The sequence below is a fragment of the Rhinatrema bivittatum genome, chromosome 13, assembly GCF_901001135.1.
Source record: "Rhinatrema bivittatum chromosome 13, aRhiBiv1.1, whole genome shotgun sequence".
Classification (NCBI taxonomy): domain Eukaryota; kingdom Metazoa; phylum Chordata; class Amphibia; order Gymnophiona; family Rhinatrematidae; genus Rhinatrema; species Rhinatrema bivittatum.
The window spans coordinates 47,624,930-47,644,666 of record NC_042627.1 but is presented as its reverse complement, the minus strand read 5'-3'; the positions used below and the strand labels follow the sequence as shown (position 1 = coordinate 47,644,666).

At 41.7% G+C, this 19,737-nt stretch overlaps 1 protein-coding gene across 3 annotated transcripts in view; it reads right to left on the bottom strand.

Annotated features, from left to right (window-relative positions):
• MNS1 (meiosis specific nuclear structural 1) overlaps window positions 1-19,737 on the bottom strand; it is a 154,615-nt gene that overhangs the window by 104,992 nt on the left and 29,886 nt on the right. For all 3 annotated transcript variants that reach the window (XM_029575319.1, XM_029575320.1, XM_029575321.1), the window contains exons 4-5: window positions 5,449-5,551; window positions 3,531-3,760 (exon numbers count right to left, since the gene is read on the bottom strand). In XM_029575319.1, the coding sequence (XP_029431179.1) occupies window positions 3,531-3,760; window positions 5,449-5,551 (333 nt within the window). The remainder of the gene's footprint in view (window positions 1-3,530; window positions 3,761-5,448; window positions 5,552-19,737) is intronic.

Here is a 19,737-nt window from a genome sequence, read left to right as displayed (position 1 = left end):
AGCAACAAGAACTCCATGGAGAAGACAAGAAGACCTGATGGAGCTCTGGCAGACAGGAGCCTCCAGAGTGAAGCAACTCCGATGCAAGGCGAAGACAGACTGACGAAGCAGCCCTTTTATAGGGCTGAGCAGGACATCTACTCCCTAGGTGGAGCCAGCACACTTTCTGTGCCTGGCCCTTTAAATCTTGCAGAGAGGCACACGCCGGCGCCTAAGGAGCAGCAGGAAGCTGTGCAGGACCGTGGACAGCGGCCTGCACGGACGTCAGACGCCAGGAGCGCAGGGCTGGGCCTCAGGAGCAGACCCGATGACGGCAGTGGCTCTGGCTGCTGCAGGAAGCCCTGGGGGCGGCTCCAGCCGCCACTCCGGCCCGGGGATGCGGCCTTTGCGCCGCGAAGATAGCAGTGGCATCGGGGGTGGTCCCAGCCCCGCTGAGAGGACGCTGGGAAGTCCGTGGCACCGGCCGCGGTGAAGAGGGACATCCGGGGCGGCCTCCAGGCCGCATGGGAGTGCAGAGTCTGCGGCTCCAGCCGTGTGAGAAGGCCGACAGCGGCGTCCTGCCGCGTCGGTTGAAGAGAAACTGCATGGTGAGTGAGTCTGCTCACAGGGGGACCCGCGGGCAGTACGATTCATAACACATCCCTTCCATCTGTCACATCCTTAGTCTATCATTCTCCACTGCTACAGTTCCTGCTGTCTTCAAACATACTGTGATCATACTACTCTTTAAAAACCCTCACTGGATCCTCCCTGTCCTGCCAACTATATCATCTTATCTTCCTCCTCTTTTTTATTTATTTATTTATTTAAAATCTTTTCTATACCGTCATTAAGTTATTTACCATCATAACTGTTTACAGGCAGGCACAAATAGGCAAAACAAATGTTAAGTACTTAACAGAAGTGCCAATAGATAACCTGTAACATATAATTCCATACAATATCTATTTGAATCATGTCATATAATGTCCATTGAATACATGTCTCATGGTTAGCTTACATGTAATTCTTTCAACAATATATATTATACTCATATATTTATTTATTACTATGTTAAATTGACATTCGGTTATATTGTTCCATCTGTTCTATGGTTCCATGTAAAGCCCCTTTCTCCTCTGGGCAGTTCATCGTTTTATGTAAACCGGAGTGATTTGTGGTTCTCACAAGAACTTCGGTATATAAAAATTAAAAATAAATAATAAATAAATAAATATGTTAGCCTAAGGACAACTGTTTGGATTTAGCAATTTAGGTACAGTCATACCCACTTTAATAAGCAATTTGTTGTTCAATTGGAAGCCATTTTAAATTTGCCAGTACTGGAGTTATATGTTGATTACGCCTGGTGTAGAAATTAAACGAGCAGCAGCATTTAACAGTATCTGTAATGGCTGTAAAGTAGAGACCGAGACAGGTCTGGTTTCCATTCCTCAGGGAGATGTCCATCCAGAAACCAATCAAGCTGCCTCCAAACCAATGCCTTGACTTTCTTGCATCTCAAGCCATTCTTGATTCACTCCAATCTGGTTTTCACCCTCAATATTCAACTGAAATAGCCCTTGCCAAAAGTATCAAATGACCTGTTTATGGCTAAAGCCAAAGGCCTTTACTCAGTCCTCATCCTCCTTGGCTTATCTGCTGCTTTTGATACCATTGATCACAATCTACTCCTCGATATTCTGTCCTCACTTGGATTTCAGAACTCTATCCTGTCTTGGTTCTCTTCTTACCTCTTCCATTGCAGTTTTAGAGTTTCCTCTGGCAGATCCTCCTCCATTGCCATCCCACAGTCAACTGGTGTTCCTCAGAGTTCTGTCCTGGGCCCTTTTCTCTTCTCTTCTCCCTGTATATTAGTTTCCTTGATACTCTGATTTCCTTTCATGGCCATTTTTATGCTAATAACTCCAAGATTTAATTCTCTACACCAGAGATTTTCATCAGAAATCCAGTCCCAGATCTCAGCCTGCTTGTCTGAAATTGCTACCTGGATGTCCCACAGCCACCTTAAACTCAACATGGCCAAGACAGAGCTCCTTATCTTTCCCCCCAAGCCTACCTTCCCCTCTTCCTCCTTTTTCTATTTCTGTGGAAAACACAGTCATCTTCCCAGTCCCCTCAGCCCATAACCTAGGAATCATCTTCAACTCCTCTCTCCTTCACTACACATATCTAAAACTCTTAGCAAATACGCAGTTTCTCTCTCTATAACATCACCAAAATCCATTCCTTTCTTTTTGAACACACTACCAGAACTATTATGCACTATTCTCATCTCCTCCTGCTTAGACTATTGCAATCTGCTCCGCACAGATCTCCCAACAAGCCATCCTTCCCCACTACAGTCTATCTTAAATTCAGCTGCACAACTTATCTTTCAACAAAGTTGTTACACCCATATAACCAACTCTTCTGAAGTCAATGCATTAGCTCCCTATCCATTCCCACATACAGTTCAAGCTCCTCTTACTCACCTACAAGTGCCTTCATTCTGCAGTAATTCACTATCTCTCCTTTCTCATCTCTCTGCACCCCTCCTCATGCACTCAGCTGATCAAACAAGTCACTCCTATCTATGCCTTTCATCTCTATTGCCAATTCCCAACTCCCTGCACCATGTGCTTGGAATAGACTTCCTGAGCTGATGCATTATGCTCCCTTTCTTGCCTTGTTTAAATCCTATCTGAAAACCCATCTTTTTGAGACTGTTTTTAAATCTTGAGACTTTGGGTCCATTTTCAGCCACTATCTGGCTAACTTTCCAGGGTTATTCAGTGGTGCAGGCATGCTGCTGAATATCCCCAGCTATCTTAGAGTTAGTCAGTTAAGTTTATCTGGCTAACTTTAGGTGAGCTCTTCAATTGTCCTAAAGTTATCTGGCTATGCTGAAAATCAGAATTTATATGGCTAATTTAACCAGAAAGCCCTCGTCTTGCCTTCAAGTTAGCCAGATAACTTTTTATCCGGCTAAAAGGTTATCCCGCTAACTCGAGCTGCTTAACATTGCAGGATTTTCATATCCCATCATTTGTCTGGCTATATCAATATCAATATCAATTTTTGTCGGTCTTTTGAAAGATATCTCTTACCCTGTTGATTGTAACTTTGACTCATTCCTACCTACTGTTTTTGCTGTACTTGAATTGTTACCCCAGTTATATTCTTGTTAATTGTAAACCGATCCGATATGGTTATTTACTATGAAGGTCGGTATATAAAACTGTTAAATAAATAAATAAATAAATCTCCAGCTTCTCAAAGACAAATATGCTTACTACAACAACTCTAAATTTGTAAGAAACAGCTGATTATTTACAATGTAATTTCAGGTTTTTGGTACATCCAGTAGTACCACTGTAGAACTAAAAGTAAAAATGGCCACATATAACAGGCTCATCTTCTAATTCTTCAGTAATATCTACATCCAGATGAAAATATGAGCTGCTGTTGATAAAAAACAAAAACAAAAAACAAAGCAATAAGTGAGTTTCCTTACAGTAGAAGCACCATGATGATCTTTGTGAACTTACACTTGATCTTCTTCATAGATCTTTCTTACAATTTGATCAATCAATAGTTTATCGTTTAAGAATTGCTCATAAGCTTTCTGCTTCTTCTGTTCATTTTCCTCAAGCTGTCTCTCTAATCCTTGTTGATAATTTATCTTGTCCTCATAATGTTTCTTTTCTTTGAAATGCTCTTCTTCAGTTTCTTTTTCAAACATTTCCTTCATTTTACGGGCTAGTTCAGAATCTTGTCTCTATTTTAATATTAAAAAACACACTGTCAATGAAAAACAAACAATTTTTGTCCTTTTCTAGTCAGTTGTCATTTTTTTAGTGAGCTATTTTGATTACACGGTTTTTTGCTTCAGATAAATATCTTCTTCAGACTTCACTATATGTAGTTTCAAAAGCTCATGGCCAACACCATTTTGGATAATTTATTCATTAAAAAGATATCACAATCTGCAAAAAAAAAAATCTATTTTTCTCTATGGCAACTATAACTATTAAAACTCTTCACTTTCTAAATCAGCATAAATTATTAATATTAATTTACTCTGACATAGTGCTGTCAATATATAAAGCACTGTATGAAGTAAGCACAGATCAATACAGAAGTACAAGGAATGATTTACACCAATAATAAAGATATAATTGGTAGTAAGAAAATCCTGAATGAAAATCTGCCACATGCACGTAAAACCTTCATCTAATGCTATTCATTTTTAAGATAGGGTGACTTCAAGAAATTCAAAGAGGTGCACATTTTGGCAGAAATGCAATCAAATTATTCTAGACTTGTTTTAAATGATGCAGATCACATAATACATACAGGTATACTGCAGAAAAGAGTGCAGAAGCGATATAATCATAATGTAGTCTCCCAGTTTTATACACAGAAGTTTAATATCTATTAAAAAAAACAAACAATAGTTCAACATGCTTGCCATAAAGAATTGAAACATCCGTCTCCTGTGGGTGTTTTAGTTGTCTTTTAATGACATACAGAAGTGGATTCCTGGGCTGGGCTAAACATTTAGTGAAGACCCAAGTTTTATTCCCACTCCTGGAACTGATCATGCTAGGAATGCTGCAGAAGCATAATTTTCAGTCCTTGGGAGGGAGGGAGGGAATCCTAATCATTGTATGCAAGGAAAACATATCGGCTGACCTCAAAGTGGTTTAAAGGAAACCACAGTCTGCATCTCAGCCAGGAAGTTCATGGTGTCCTAGCCTAGACAATCAAAGACCACTACAACAAAGCCCAGAAATAAGGAGAAGATGCTAGACTAAAAATAATTTTTAAAAAAATGGATTCCTAGAATCCTTAAGTCTTACTTTTGTACCTAGTCATGGGTTATGAGATATGAATGTGAGGCAAGTGGAAAATATACTAAAAATTTAAACTCACTAGTGTTCATATGATCCCCACAATGTTGAGACTGCTTTTTGATTCCTCTTATTTTCTCATCATGCTTGATTACAGCTAAGAAATAAAATGTTAAGATTCATTTGCAGGCCAGTGATAGCTCTGCCATTAGTAGAGTAGATTGCAGGTTGTTTAGAATGATAAAATAGTAAATCTCTCATATCTCAAAGGGAATCATGAAATGGGGAGAGAAAAGTAATGGGCAGACTAGATGAGTCTTATGCTCTCTGTCATCATATTCTATGTTAAATAGTTTGCATTGCTCTAATAAAGTCAAACAATATATGCCCTTTTGATCACAAGAAGGCAATGCCATTACCTGCAGCTGCAACAAAGGGCAAGCAGAAAATTAACATGGAAAATGGTTGTAAATGATAGCAAACTGTCAAGGCTACATCACGAAAGATGTTCATATCATTCACAAGGCTAGCTGGGGATGCTGTGGGGACAGCATTCACAGCGCATGAGGGAGATGATGAAAAAAGAAAACAAAAAAAAAAAAACACAACTTACCATTTCCTCATATTTTATAGCTTCTTTCTCTGCAACCTGTGCAGCCCGTGCCTTGTTCAGGTAAGCCGAATTTAATCTGATTTCTAATTCTCGAAGTTCACTACTGCAGAAAACAATTATTTTAATTTATTATTATGTATACATTTTCATTATTGTGTGCTGGGATGCTATGTGGCCTTGTGCTTAAGTTTAGTTGTTCACATTTTAGCTCCGTTTTACTAATTAAGGGTCTCATTCACTAAGCTACAGTATTTTTCCCACCATGGGAAAAATGTTGCAGGAGTTACAAAGCTACGGTAAATGTCACTGCAGCCTGTGAATCCTGCAGTATTTTCTGAGAGGGAAAATACCATGGCCTGTACTATTTTCTTGTGGAGTAAAATACCCCCCCCACCACCACCACACACACACACACAACACAATGGCAGCCCTGGAACTGTGTGGCTGCTACTGCTTAAAGGGACTGCTTGGATCCCCCCCCCCCCCCAAAGTACTGCAAACCCTGGGGGTCTACAAAGACACCCTGTCAAACCCTCTGCTGCCCTTGCAGGTGACTCATGGTAGTAAAAAATAAAAAAAATAAAAAAAAATCAACTTTTTCCTATGATGGATGCCCTGCAGCCCACCCTCCAAACCCGCCCACACAAATAATCTGCCCCCCCCAGAACGTGATCCCCAACCTCTGGACCCTTAGCAAGGGCAAAGGCTGAGCACTATCAATGATAATTTATGAGGGGAGATCCCGGGGAGTAGAGGTCCGCGCGTAAGTACTGGGGCTTGCACGGAGGGGCGTGTCGGGGGGCGTGTTGGGGGCGTGCCAGGAGTGACGCGCCGTTTCGGGGGCGTACCGGGAGTGACGTGGCGTTTTGGGGGCGGCGCCACGGGCGTGGTTTCGGCCCGGGGGCGTTCCGGGTGCGTGGCCGCGGCCTCCGGACCAGCCCCCGGACCGGAACATGGAGCGCAGCAGTCGGCCCGGCGCGTGCAAAGTTACGCCTGCTGGAAGCAGGCGTAACTTTGCCAACAAAGGTAGGGGGGGGTGGAGGGAATGGAGGCAGGCTGCGCGGCTCGGCGCGCGCAGGCTGCCGATTTTGGGCAGCCTTGTGCGCGCCGACCCCGGATTTTAATGGCTACGCGCGTATCTATTAAAATCCCGCGTACTCTTGTTCGCGCCTGGTACGCGAACAAAAGTACGCGTGTGCGCAGATTTATAAATCTGCCCCAGTGGGTGTATTCTTGGGCCAAGGCCCCAGGTGTATCGGAATGTGTGTTAATGTCCCACTGCATTCAGGAGAAATTAGCTAATTGTAGTTGAAGCTAATTTCAATTCCAATAACACAGCTTGCAAATTTTTCAGCAAGTCGTGTTATTTGATTAGCACAGTTTAGGGTATTGAGCTCATTAGCATGTGATTGCATACTAATTAGCTAATTTAAATACGCATGGTACCAGGGCTCATTTAACGCAAGATATTTCAAATGTCTCATGTTATCCCCATGTTAGGCCATTTACCGTGTGAAAAACAGTGGTTTTTGCATGATAAATGGCCTAAAGCAGCTTAGTGAATGATCCCTAAATCCGTATGGTGAAATGTACTGTATCCAAAGCTAATGCTATCTTAATTCCCAAGGTCCAGCCAAAAAATGTATGGATCTGAGTTAAAGGAGCGGTGTTTCAAACTTATTACAAATTGAACATGAGAACAAACAACAAAATTAAGAACATAAGAAGTTGCCATACTGGGTCCTGTTTCCAACAGTGGCCAATCCAGGTTACAAGTATCTGGCAAATATCCAAACAGTAAATAAATCCTATGCTATTCATTCCAGTAATAAGCAGTCAATTTGATTAATAGCAGTTTATGGACTTCTTCTCCAGGAATTTGTCCAAACCTTTTTTAAAGCCCAAACAAGTTTCATTTCATTTAAATCAACTGTTAAAAGATGGCTGACAGCATCTCTTTCCTTCTAGTTATTGACTACCAACTGGGTACTTTTGAAGGGGCACCACAATGTAGATGACAGCATGATAACTTCAAAAAATAAGGGGTGGAAAGGAAAGAAGATGGGGGGAGAAAGGCATAACAAGACATTTTTGTGATCCATTTTACATTAAATACTATTATTTATTTCCTCCACACTTTCTCCTCCCTGGCAAATCACATTTCTTCACTAATCAAGGAGCAGGAATCTCCTCAGATATTGACCCTCTCAGCAATAATCTTGCCACAATAGAACAGCTGCCTTCGCTATGTCCCTGCTGGCCAGGAGACTCATACCTAAGCGTGCCATGCTACAGCCAAGTCATATCGGTAACCACAAGTTTTTCTTCATTTTTAGGCCACTCTGTGATGGTCTGAGTGGTTCGTTATCATTAATTATGTTAAGCTTGTCCTCATATGCACTGTATGGTTTCAATACAAATTATCCCTCTAAATGGCAAGTTTTGGTATATTCAACCTCTTATCCAGCCAAAATCTAGCTGGATGAAAAGAGAGACGTTCTGGGGGTGTAACAGGGAGGAGCTACATAACCGGCTAACTTAGGCCTGGATTTTCTAAGATCGCAGACCTTAGAAAATCCGGCGGTAACAGGGGGTGTGGGCCTGCGAAAGCCGGCAGCCATCGCACCACCATAAAAGGTGTAGTTATTCAGCGCGAAACTGGCGGCGATAAGGGTCCTTATCTTTCGCCGCCAGCAATGTGTCCGTAGCGTTGGCCCCGGTGCCGCCCCGACTCTGCCCCAACTTAGTGATCACGTGCGAAAAGTCCCTTTTCGCGTGCGATTGCTTTTGAAAATGACCCCCTTAGCTGGATAAGTTGCGATATTCAAGTCTAAAATTAGCTGTTATCTTATCTGGCTAACTTTAAACTTATCTGGGTATATTCAGCAGCCTAGCGACACCACTGCATATCCTGACTAAGTCAGCCAGCTATGTCTATCTACAATTCTCAATTTTCCTTTCAAACCAAAAAAAAGAGTGAACAAAACAAAAATTGGAAATGTCTGAGAAATTTTAACTCAGTAATTATTCCTGTACTTTAAGAGCCTCATCCATCCTACATGTTAAACACAAGAGGGCAAAAAATAAGTTCAATATTTATGGCAAAGAAGTTGCAATTAATAAATGTAAAAATAAAAGATAAAAATTTAAGAAAAGCTTGGGGTCATCAACCAGAAATCTTTAATAGACCACTTAAACTAAGTTTTGGAAGTGTCTTTTAATTACCATGCCAGCATGATAATTGAAAATCTGCTTGTATTTCAGTGATAGATTAATAGTAAACAAAACCCTACTTATGCATGATCTCCTGACTGAAAAATCTCCAGATCTGACCCTCATAGTAGAAACCTGGCTAACTGAGAAAGATAGTTTGGTTATAAAATCTGCTAGGCCAGACTAGGCAAAAGGGATGGGGATAGACATCATCTACAAAGACTTAGTACCAGTTTTAAAAAAGGAAACCACGCCCAACGGAATGGGAAAAGATCACATGTGAAACTGGGGCAAGGTTGCCAGTTAGGTCTCCTACTGCTTACCACTTTCCAATATCACTTCACAAAAGAAAAAAAATGTATTGACCTAGTGACCAAACTAGCACTAGACACTCCACATCTAATATTTGAAACTTTTAGTGGCATTTTAAGGGCACAAGGCAGCTTCTTATTGTTTTATATGTTTATTTAATTGATGTACAATCTGAAAAATACAACACAGAATGAATTATACCAGTATACAAAAATTGTAGCTCATCACTTTTGTTATTTTCACAACTGCAAGGAGTAGTCAAACATAAACAGACAGATAAGACAGCCACATGCATACCTAAATATCAAAGAATAGGATTTTTACAGCATTGCTGTTAAGGATGTGCAGTTTGTGTTTTCAGTTTGTGGATTGCTTGATTCCTTTCATTCATTTAAAGGCCAAAGCCTCGGACTTGCGTAGGCCTGGCCTGGCCCAGGCCTCGGCCCAGACCCAGACCCCAATGCCGCGACCCAACCTGGAGGCCGGGTCCTATCACAGGGGCCTCTGCCCGGACCCAGGCCCCATGCTGAAGCCTCAACCAGGAGGCCGGGTTCCGACACCTGGGCCTCTGTCCAGGGTCAGGCCAAGGCCCAGGCCTCGGAGCTCCTCTTCAGGGATCCTCTTCTTTCTTCAACCTGCAAGCCAAATGATAGTGTCCACTGAGGTTGCGCCAAAGTTAATTGCTGTACATTAAAATGGCGCTGTCCGCCGGGGTGAATGCACCAGAGTTAATTCGCGACCCCAGCAGACGCCGTCATTTGGCTTGTGGACCAAAGAAAGAAGAGAGCGCCTGAAGAGGAGCTCCGAGGTCTGTACTTTGAGGCCCAGGTGTCGGGAGTTGGCCTCCGGATTGGGAAGCAACTTCGAGCCTGGGTCCGGGCCGAGGCCCTGGTGTCAGGACCCGGTCTCTAGGTCAGGTCGCAGCATCGGGCCCCAGTCTCCAGGTTAGGTTGCGGCTTTGGGCCTGGATCCGGGCCTAGGTCCCAGCCTTTGTTGGATACCCAACGGATTAGGTAAGTTTTTGTTTTATTATTTTAATTTTCAGGGGTCTAGGCCGAGGCCCCGACATCGCACTCGGGTCTAGGCCATGGCCCTTGCTTTGGGCCTCAGGCTATGCCCTAGGTGAGGCCCCGGCTTCGGGCCGGGACCTAAGTCTGAATCAACAACAACCAGAACACCAAACTTATCAAGATAACCTCATCGTGGTCAAACTTTGACACTGCCTCCACCATTGAAATTCAATCTATAATAAATAAAATGAACCCCGCCAGCCATCCATTAGACAACATCCCAATAACAACCCTCAAATCAATTGAACCTACCATATCAAAAACCATCACCAAAACTGTCAATTTATCACTGACCGAAGGCAACTACCCCAAATGCCTCAAATCTGCTGTCATCAAACCAATCCTTAAAAAGAACAACCTAGATCCGGAAATCCTTTCCAACTACCGTCCCATATCAAACCTTTCGTTCATAGCCAAAACCATTGAAAATGTCGTACACACTCAACTAGATGACTATCTAGAGCAGAGCTTTCCAAACTGTGTGTCAGGACACGTTAGTGTGTCGCCTGCAGTGTGCAGGTGTGTCGCGCGAACGTAGCACATTAAAACCCGGTCCACATAGCCACTCCTCTCCAGGTCATGCACAGGTGATGGCACGTGATGCCGCGCCGTCAACTCAGACGCAAGTTTGGGCTTTTTTTTCTAGCAATTCGCTTTTTTTTTTTTCAGTTCGCGGGTTGCTTATTATTGGGCGATTTTTGCTGTCAATCGCGTTTTTTTGGGCTTGGTGGGTGGGACTTTAGACCAGCTGTCCCTGTCATTGGCTGCTGCTGATGATGAGGCCTGCCACCAGGAGCACGTGGGCAAACAAGTACTGCAAGCAACAATGTCTGGTGATCATGGAAGGTGTTATGCACCACGGCAGGCTTGAACTCTGAAGGGAGTGAAGCACTGAACTGGCAACAATCAAAAAGAAGAGGTACATGAGTGTGGGGGCCAGACATGTGCTGGGGGGGGGGGGAGAGAGATGAGTGTGTGGGGGACAGACATGCTTGGGGGGTAGAGAGATGAGTGTGTGGGGGACAGACATTGTTACTCAAATTATAACAATAACATTAATCTTGGAAAATTATATATTTTTAATATAAATGAAAGGTTTTCATGAGATAGGTTGTGTTGTGAAACATTTTATTTATGTATATATTTAAGGAAACATACATACATTGTCAAAATATGTTTCGTTCGTTTAACCTTTAACCTCTGGTTTGCTAGTAGACTGAATTACTGTGTCTTGAAATTATGTTTGTCTAAAAAGTGTGTCACCAACATAAAAGGTTTGGAAAGCTGTGATCTAGAGACAAACAGCATCCTACCTCCATCCCAATATGGTTTTAGAAAAAACCTAAACACAGAATCTCTCCTTATCTCCCTAAATGACATTATTATAAGAGGTTTTGACAAAGGTGAAAAATACTTGCTCATTCTTCTTGACCTTTCAGCCGCCTTCGACACAGTGAACCACAATATACTATTGGAGCGACTATCCCAAATTAGTTTATCTGGCAATACCTTACGTTGGTTTTCTTCCTATTTATCTGATCGAACATACCAAGTATTAATCAACAACAACCTATCAAAAATAATCAACCTCAACACCGGAGTCCCTCAAGGATCAGCTTTATCAGTCACCCTTTTCAACATATACCTTCTCCCCATCTGCCAACTACTAAAAAAATATGAAATCACACACTTCCTCTACGCTGATGACATTCAGCTCCTCATTCCCATACAAAATTCGATTGAAGACACCTACAAGAAAACCTCAGAACTACTTATCTCAATCAAACATCTCCTAAATTCCCTGAAACTCATAATCAACTTTGACAAAACTGAAATAATACTCATGGATAAAAAACCCAATCCAACTCCACCACCCCTGACAATACTTGACAAACAAATAATAACTATACTCCCTACCACCCACACCAGGAACCTCGGAGTTATCATTGATAAAGAACTTTCTTTCAAGAACCACATAGCAAATAAAACTAAAGAAGGATTTATTTATTATTTATTTATAGATTTTTCTATACCGGGGTACGTAAATAACATCACCTCGGTTTACATTCAAACAGTAATTCAGCATTGCGCTTTACAATATAACATGGTAACTGAACGAATACAATATAGTATATAACTTTGTATTAATAGAATAAAAGCAATATATGAGAGATTGTGGCAGTTAGGAAGAGTAGTTGAGGATTCAGATCATTGATAGTAGGCTTTTCTAAATAGCCAGGTTTTAAGGTTTTGTTTAAATTTTTTGTGACAGAGTTCCTGGCGTAATTCAGAGGGCATGGTGTTCCATATTGTTGATCCAGCAATGATGAAAGATCGTTCTTTTGTACTAGAAAGTTTAGTCAGATTGGGTGCTGGGATATTTAGTTTGGCTAAATTCTGGAATCTCGTTGGGCGGGAAGACGTTTTGAATTGTAGTTGATCTGTGAACCAGTGCATTTCTCTGTTTTGAATGGCTTTGTGTATCAGCGACATAGATTTATAAATTATCCTGTAAGCCACGGGTAGCCAGTGCAAAGACTGAAGAGCTGGAGTGATGTGATCATGGTGGCTTGTGTCAGTGATAATGCGGGCAGCTGCATTTTGCAGCATTTGCAAAGGTTGAATGGTGGCTTTAGGTAGACCCAGTAACAGAGCATTGCAGTAATCAATCTTTGATAAAATAGTTGCTTGTAAGACTGTGCGGAAATCATATTGGTATAATAGAGATTTAATACGTTTAAGCATGTATAGCTTAAAGAAACCGTTTTTTACCGTATCCGCGATGAATTTTTTAAAAGTGAGATTGCTGTCAATGATGATACCAAGGCTGCGTACTTGTTGTGAAATAGTGGAGTTGTTTTGAGGAATATCAGAGTTGATCAGTATTGTATTTTTTGGAGGTGAAATTATGATAAGTTCAGTTTTATTGGTATTTATAGCCAATTGGTTGTCTGTGAGGATTGTTTTAATTTCTAATAAAGCTACCTTCCAGGTACTCAGTGCATTTGTGATTGTGCTGGTTATAGGTTATAGGTATGAGTATTTGAACATCATCTGATACCACAGATTCCTTTTTTTTTTTTTTTAATTCTTTATTTATAAATTTCCATTTTTACAAAGAGAAACCCTAAGACACCTGAAACCATTTCTCAACCCCTACGATTTCAGAACTGTACTTCAACTTCTTATCTTCTCCACCTTCGACTATTGCAACTCCTTACTAATTGGAATACCTTTTTCATCCCTCAAACCACTCCAAATACTGCAGAACTCGGCCGCCAGAGTCCTAACTGGAACAAAAAGAAGTGAACCCATAACACCAATATTGACCTCGCTTCACTGGCTCCCTATTACTGCACGTATTGCTTACAAATCAATGACCATAATCCACAAAATTCTAAATAATGATCATCAAGATCTTAACACCCTAAACATAATCCCTCAAAATCCTCCAAGAAACCTACGCTCTAATAACTCAGGTTTCCTAAACATTCCCCCTATCAAAGATGCGCATCTGGCAACCACAAGAGAAAGAGCCTTTTCAATTGCCTCACCTAAACTTTGGAACACCCTACCTAAATTCCTGAGAACCCAACACAACCTAAAAATATTCAAAAAGGACCTAAAAACACTAATGTTCCGCAAATTCTACAGTGACCCTCAGACGTCTGATCATCCCAACTCTCAACTGAACTCTCAGTTATTTATTTATTTAGAATTTTTATATACCGAAGTTCTTGTTGGGAAACAAATCAATCCGGTTTACATGGAACATCAAAATGCTTAGGGCCTAGAATCAGTGCCCATGGCTTTACAAGAAACAGATTAAACAGAACAATTCCATAGAACAGTAATATGGTAACTCTCTCAGGGTATTGAGACAAACCCGAGGCTTTAAATAAACTGATTAATACAAATTAGTTAAAATTAAAAATGATAAATCCCTAATAGATACAATATGATTAACCTGACAAATACAAATTCAAATTAATTAATTAAAACAAATACAGAAACTAATAATACAAATAAATACAAAATAAATATAGTTGTACATAAATTATACCGAGATGGTAATTTGTTTAAAGTTGGCCTTTGGACTGCGAAATCTGGAGGCCGCAAGTGACCATGCAGTAAAATAAGTAGAAGAAGAATGAAGTCGAATAATGGGTGGTGATGGAGAGAAAACTGAGTGGAGTGAGATACTTATGTGTCTGTGAAAGCTTGGCTAAAAAGCCAGGTTTTTAGCTTTTTTTTGAAAACTAGATGGCTAGGTTCGAGTCGTAGGTCTGGGGGGAGAGCGTTCCATTGGTGAGGTCCAGCAGCAGATAGAGCTCGCTTCCTTCGTGATGTTTTAGCGGTTGGGGCATACAGTGTACCTTTGTATGCGCTTCTGATGGGTCTGGAGGAAATGTGGGGTCGAAGTTGTGTCTCTAAATTGATGGGCGAGATGCTGTGAATTGATTTGTGGATGATGGTTAGAACTTTGAAAAGGATCCTGTATTTGATGGGTAGCCAGTGTAGGTTACGGAGAATGGGTGTGATATGATCTCTTTTGTTAGAGTTAGTAAGTATTCTGGCAGCGGCATTCTGGACCATCTGTAGGGGTTTGATGGAGGTGAAGGGGAGTCCGAGTAAGAGAGAGTTGCAATAGTCAATCTTTGTTAGAACAATCGATTGTAGAACTAGGCGGAAGTCGTTGAAGTGAAGGAGGGGTTTTAGCTTTTTTAGGACTTGCAATTTGTAAAAGCATTCCTTAGTAGTGGTGTTTATAAATTTTTTTAAGTTTAGTTGATTGTCAAGCCAAGCTCCTAAATTCCTGACAACTGGTGAGAAGTTGATGTTTGGGATTGTGGTTTGGGAGAGGTTGGCTAGGTTAGTAGGAGAGTCATGGGTGATAATGAGCATCTCTGTTTTGTTGGCGTTCAGAACTAGGTTGAGGCTGGAGAGTAGTTGTTTGATGGGTTGAAGGCATTCATTCCAGTGGGTAATGGATTTTTGTAAGGACTCTGTGATTGGGATGAGGATCTGGATGTCATCCGCATAGAGGAAATGAGTGAGATTCAAGTTTGAGAGAAGTTGACAGAGAGGGAGGAGGTAGATGTTGAACAGAGTGGGTGATAGAGAAGAGCCTTGAGGGACTCCCTGGTCTGATAGCACAGGATGGGATTCTGTATTATTTATCCTAACTTTATAGAACCTGTTGCTCAGGAAAGATTTAAACCAGCTGAGTGCAGAACCTTTGATGCCTATGTTTGCTAGTTGATCGATGAGTATTGTGTGCTTTACCGTGTCGAAAGCTGCAGATAAATCTAAAAGGACCAGTAGGTAGGATTGTTTTTTTTCTAGGTTTAAGAGGATGGTATCCGTAAGTGAGATAAGAAGGGATTCAGTGTTTAGAAATTTGCGAAAGCCGTACTGAGCTGGGGAGAGTATGTTGTGATCTTCGAGGTATTCTGAGAGTTGTTTGTTGACCGTTTTTTCCATTAATTTGGCTATCATCGGTAAGTTTGCGATAGGCCTGAAGTTAGCTGGGTCGTTTGGAGAGCCGTTTGGTTTTTTTAGAAGAGGTTTGAGGATTGCTAGCTTTAACTGATTGGGAACCATTCCTTGAGATAAAGAGGTATTAATGATTTCTGATAGTGGTTTAGCGATGATATTCGGGATGGAAATGAGCAGGTTTGTAGGTAGAGGATCTGATGGGTGGGAAGATGGTTTGAGTTTCTTGAGGATGTTTTCTATCTCAAGAGCGGATGTGGGTTCAAAGGACTCTAGACTGAAATTTAGTTGAAGCTGGGTTGTGCGGTAGGTTATTGGAGAGGAGCTGTGGGTTGTGAGCGCACCAGTTAGGTTGGAGATTTTTTATTTGAAATATTTAGCAAGTTTGTTGGCTTTGTTGAGTGCCTGGTCGTCTGGAATGGGAGGAGGTAATGGTTTGATAAGAGATGAAACATATGAGAAAAGTGCCTTTGAGTCAAAGACAAAATTGTGGATTTTTTTTGCGTAAAAATCTTTCTTGGTTTTATGGATGACATTTCTGTAGGTGTTGAGGAGGGATTTATAGATTGCCTGAGATGAAGTGGAAGGGTTTTTCCTCCAGCTATGTTCTTTATTTCTTAGTTTTTGTTTTAAGGATTTGAGTTCAGGTGTAAACCAGGGTTTCCTGTTGTCAAGTGCTGGTTGTATTACTTTAGTGGTCAATGGGCAGATTTGATCCGCAATTTTATTGGAGAGGTTTATCCATGAGGTAGTGGCAGTGGTTACGTCTGTGAGGTCTAGCAGGTTTATTTCCTTGGAGATGTGTTCAGTGAGTAAGTCCAGTGGGCAGGGTTTCCTGAAGTGTATGGTGGTTTTGGTAGAGGTTTGGGATGGGCAGTTTATTATCTTAAGGGTATTGTGGATGACTCTGTGGTCAGACCAGGGGACTGGCGAGCAGTTAGGATTGGAGAAGATGGAAAAGCTGTCGTTGACGAAGATGAGGTCTAATGTGTGTCCTGCCTTGTGGGTGGGGCTGTTGACAATTTGAGTGAAGCCCATATGGTTAAGAGATGAGAGGACTAATTCACAATTGGTGGATTGTGGGTAAGTGTCAACATGTAAGTTGAAGTCACCCATGATTATTGCAGGTTTGTCTGCGTTGATGTATTTGGCTATTAGCTCGATCAGAAGAGAAGGATCTGAGTCTAAAGTTCCTGGAGGGGCATGTATGAGGCATATTTGTAGTTGATCAGCTTTGAAGAGGGAGAACTCTAGTTTTGTGGTAAAATTGGAATGTTGTAAGGAAATGCCAAGACCTTTTTTTGCTGCAATAAGGAGACCTCCTCCTTTTTTTTGGGTCTGGGGACTGAGATGAGCTTGTGTGGGGAGCTGGTTTATTAATACTATGTCCGTAGGTTTTAACCAAGTTTCCGTGATGGCACAGATGTCAGGGTTAACTTCTATAAGATAGTCATTGAGGATGTGCATTTTTTTGGAAAGTGACTGAGCGTTGAAAAGGGTTAGCGTGAAAAGTGAGAGACCCAGGAATTGTGTAATAGGAGATATCATGATGGGTATTAATCTCTGTTGTATATGATGGGTATTAATCTCTGTTGTATATGTTTTCTTAATTTTTTCTTGATTATGGGAATGGCGAAGGAGAGCATCTTTGTGGCAATGCTGTGGGGAAGTGTAGTGCAAGGGCTGGAAGTTAGTGCTGTGTGGAAGTCTCCGAGTGGATATATAGTGTAGAGAGATGGTCAGAGTCCTAAGAACTTAAGACCGTAGCCTCGAGGGGGTACTAAGTCTAAGTCAGAATCTAAATCTGAATCTCTCTTCTTAGGTTGGAAGCGTTTGTAAACAGTCCTTGGTATGCAGTGCTATGATGGGAGGAAGTCCGGTGCGGGTGCCTGTGGTTGATTGGTGAGGCTAAAAAGCACTGTTGATGTGGACTGGTCCGGTCTCTGGGCCAATGGTTTCCTAATTTGGTTGCGTTCGCCTTGGGGGTGTTTATTTTGTATTTCAAGGGCGGCGAAAGTTGGCTGTCGTGTAGTTTGTGTGGTCTCTTCAGCGGTAAGGGTGAGAGTAAGAAAGAGGCCTTTTCCCGATGGGGTGTTGCAAGGGCCGTGCCCCGTGTCTCCTGCTACTTCGACGACGATGAGGAGTCTCGTAGGTAATGAGTCTCATCCAGGTAAGAGAGATAAGAGAGTCATGCAGGTAAGTAGGAGAAGACCTGTATGATGTATGATGAGGTTTGGAGCGTACCTGAGGTATGCTGGAGAATGTTTAGAGAATTCCTGTAGAATCGTGGAAGGTGAGTGATGCTGTCATGCAAGTTGCTGGAGTACGTGTGAATGTGTCTAGATGAGAGAAGGAATATTCATGATGAGTTTGGGAGCATGCTGTTGGATGTTTGATGGAGGTCTGGGGGAACGGTTAGTTGAGTGAGTGTTGGTGATTGTTGAGGTTCGAGCAGTTGAGGCGTTAGAAAATAGGGTTGTCTGTGCGAAAGAGACGTGCTGGTCCTGGGTCCAAGGGCTCTCCAAGGGGCTCGCTAAGGGGCAGGCCCCTTAGGTCGCGCCCCTTCGGGCACGCGACGCCTGGCGCGCAACGCCGCAGGGCGGTTCACAAATTTAAAAGGGCTTCTCAGCTTGCCCTGATTGGCTGGCTGCATCTACAGGGGCGCGGTTTCGGCTTCACTCACCGCTTTCCCTTCGGTATCGAGTCAATTCAATTCAGGGAAGCCGCAGAGGTTTTCTTTTTTTCCCTTTTTTTATTTTGTTTTGTTTGATGCCTTCTCTGCACGGCTCGCCACTATATTAGGCGAGCGGGCTCTTGCCCCGATTGGGCGTCGTGAGCCCCAGCAGAGGAAGCTCTATGGCGCGGCCGGTGCCGAGGGAGTTATAAACCTCTTAATACATTCTCTTCACCCTGAACTGCATACCCTCCTCGTCCAACCTAATAATGCTCTCTGGACTTGATATGCTTATTTCTGATATTGTTCAAACTGGTTTTTTTTCTGTTACACAACTGCTAAGAAAAATGTATATTTTTGTAAACCGTTATGATGGCTCTACCGAATGACGGTATATAAAACTCAACAAATAAATAAATAAATAAGCTTAAAATGAATCGAATAAGGGGCTTCTGATTCATTTTGATGCATTTTGCAGTTTTGTTTTAAACGAATGCACATCCCTAACTGCTGTGTCAGCTCATAAAACTTTTCCCATGAAGTAGAAGAGTAACCAAATGGTTAGAATTGTGGGCTATGAACCAGGGAAACCAGGGTTCAAATCCCACTGCTGCTCCTTGTGACCTTGGGCAAATCACTTTACCCTCCGTTGCTTCAGATACAAACTTTGATTGTGAGCCCTCTGGGGAAAAGAAAATAACTACTGTATCAGAAGGTGATCTGCTTTGAAGGGCCAAAAAGCAGAATATACCGGTAAATAAATTAAATAATATTCATTGACAATCCCTGTTCAAAGGCTATTTCATACAACTTCTCTAATCTAGTCCAAATTTATCTTTGTGGACATATTACAGCATAGCCCTAATATCACTATCAAGGTTTGCTAAAAACAATGTTTTGGAATCCAATTGGCCTCACACTGATTTTAATAAAATTAAATCTCTCAGCCTGCTTTATTATTAGTTAAAATGAAAAGAGAATTTGAGTAGAAACTTACCAAAGAGGCAAAATCTAATAATAAAAACAATTTTCCAAGTATATTAAGAACAAGAAACCTTCAAGGAAGTCAGATGGGAAGGTGAAAAGGGTGTTCAAGGAGAATAAGGCCATAGCAGAAAAACTAAACTGGAGAAATTACTTACCTGATAATTTCGTTTTCCTTAATGTAGACAGATGGACTCAGGACCAGTGGGTATAGTGTACTCCTGATAGCAGTTGGAGACGGATCAGATTTCAATCTGACGTTAGCCCTAGTACATATACTCCTGCAGGAAGTGCAGCTCTTCAGTATTCTCCTCGAAAAGCATTGTGGATATATGTATGACTGAATAATTTGAATAACTTTATAACTTGGTTAACTTAATTAATTTGAACCAGTTGAATTGGTTGTAGCTGGAGACCGCCAGTGCTCTCAACTGAGAAACATCGACACCCAGTAGGATGGTTGTCCTAGCTGGAGGGAAGCATGGCTTACCCATGAATTACTCGCTCTCGGGGATGTCACCTGAGAATTCCCTGAATAAC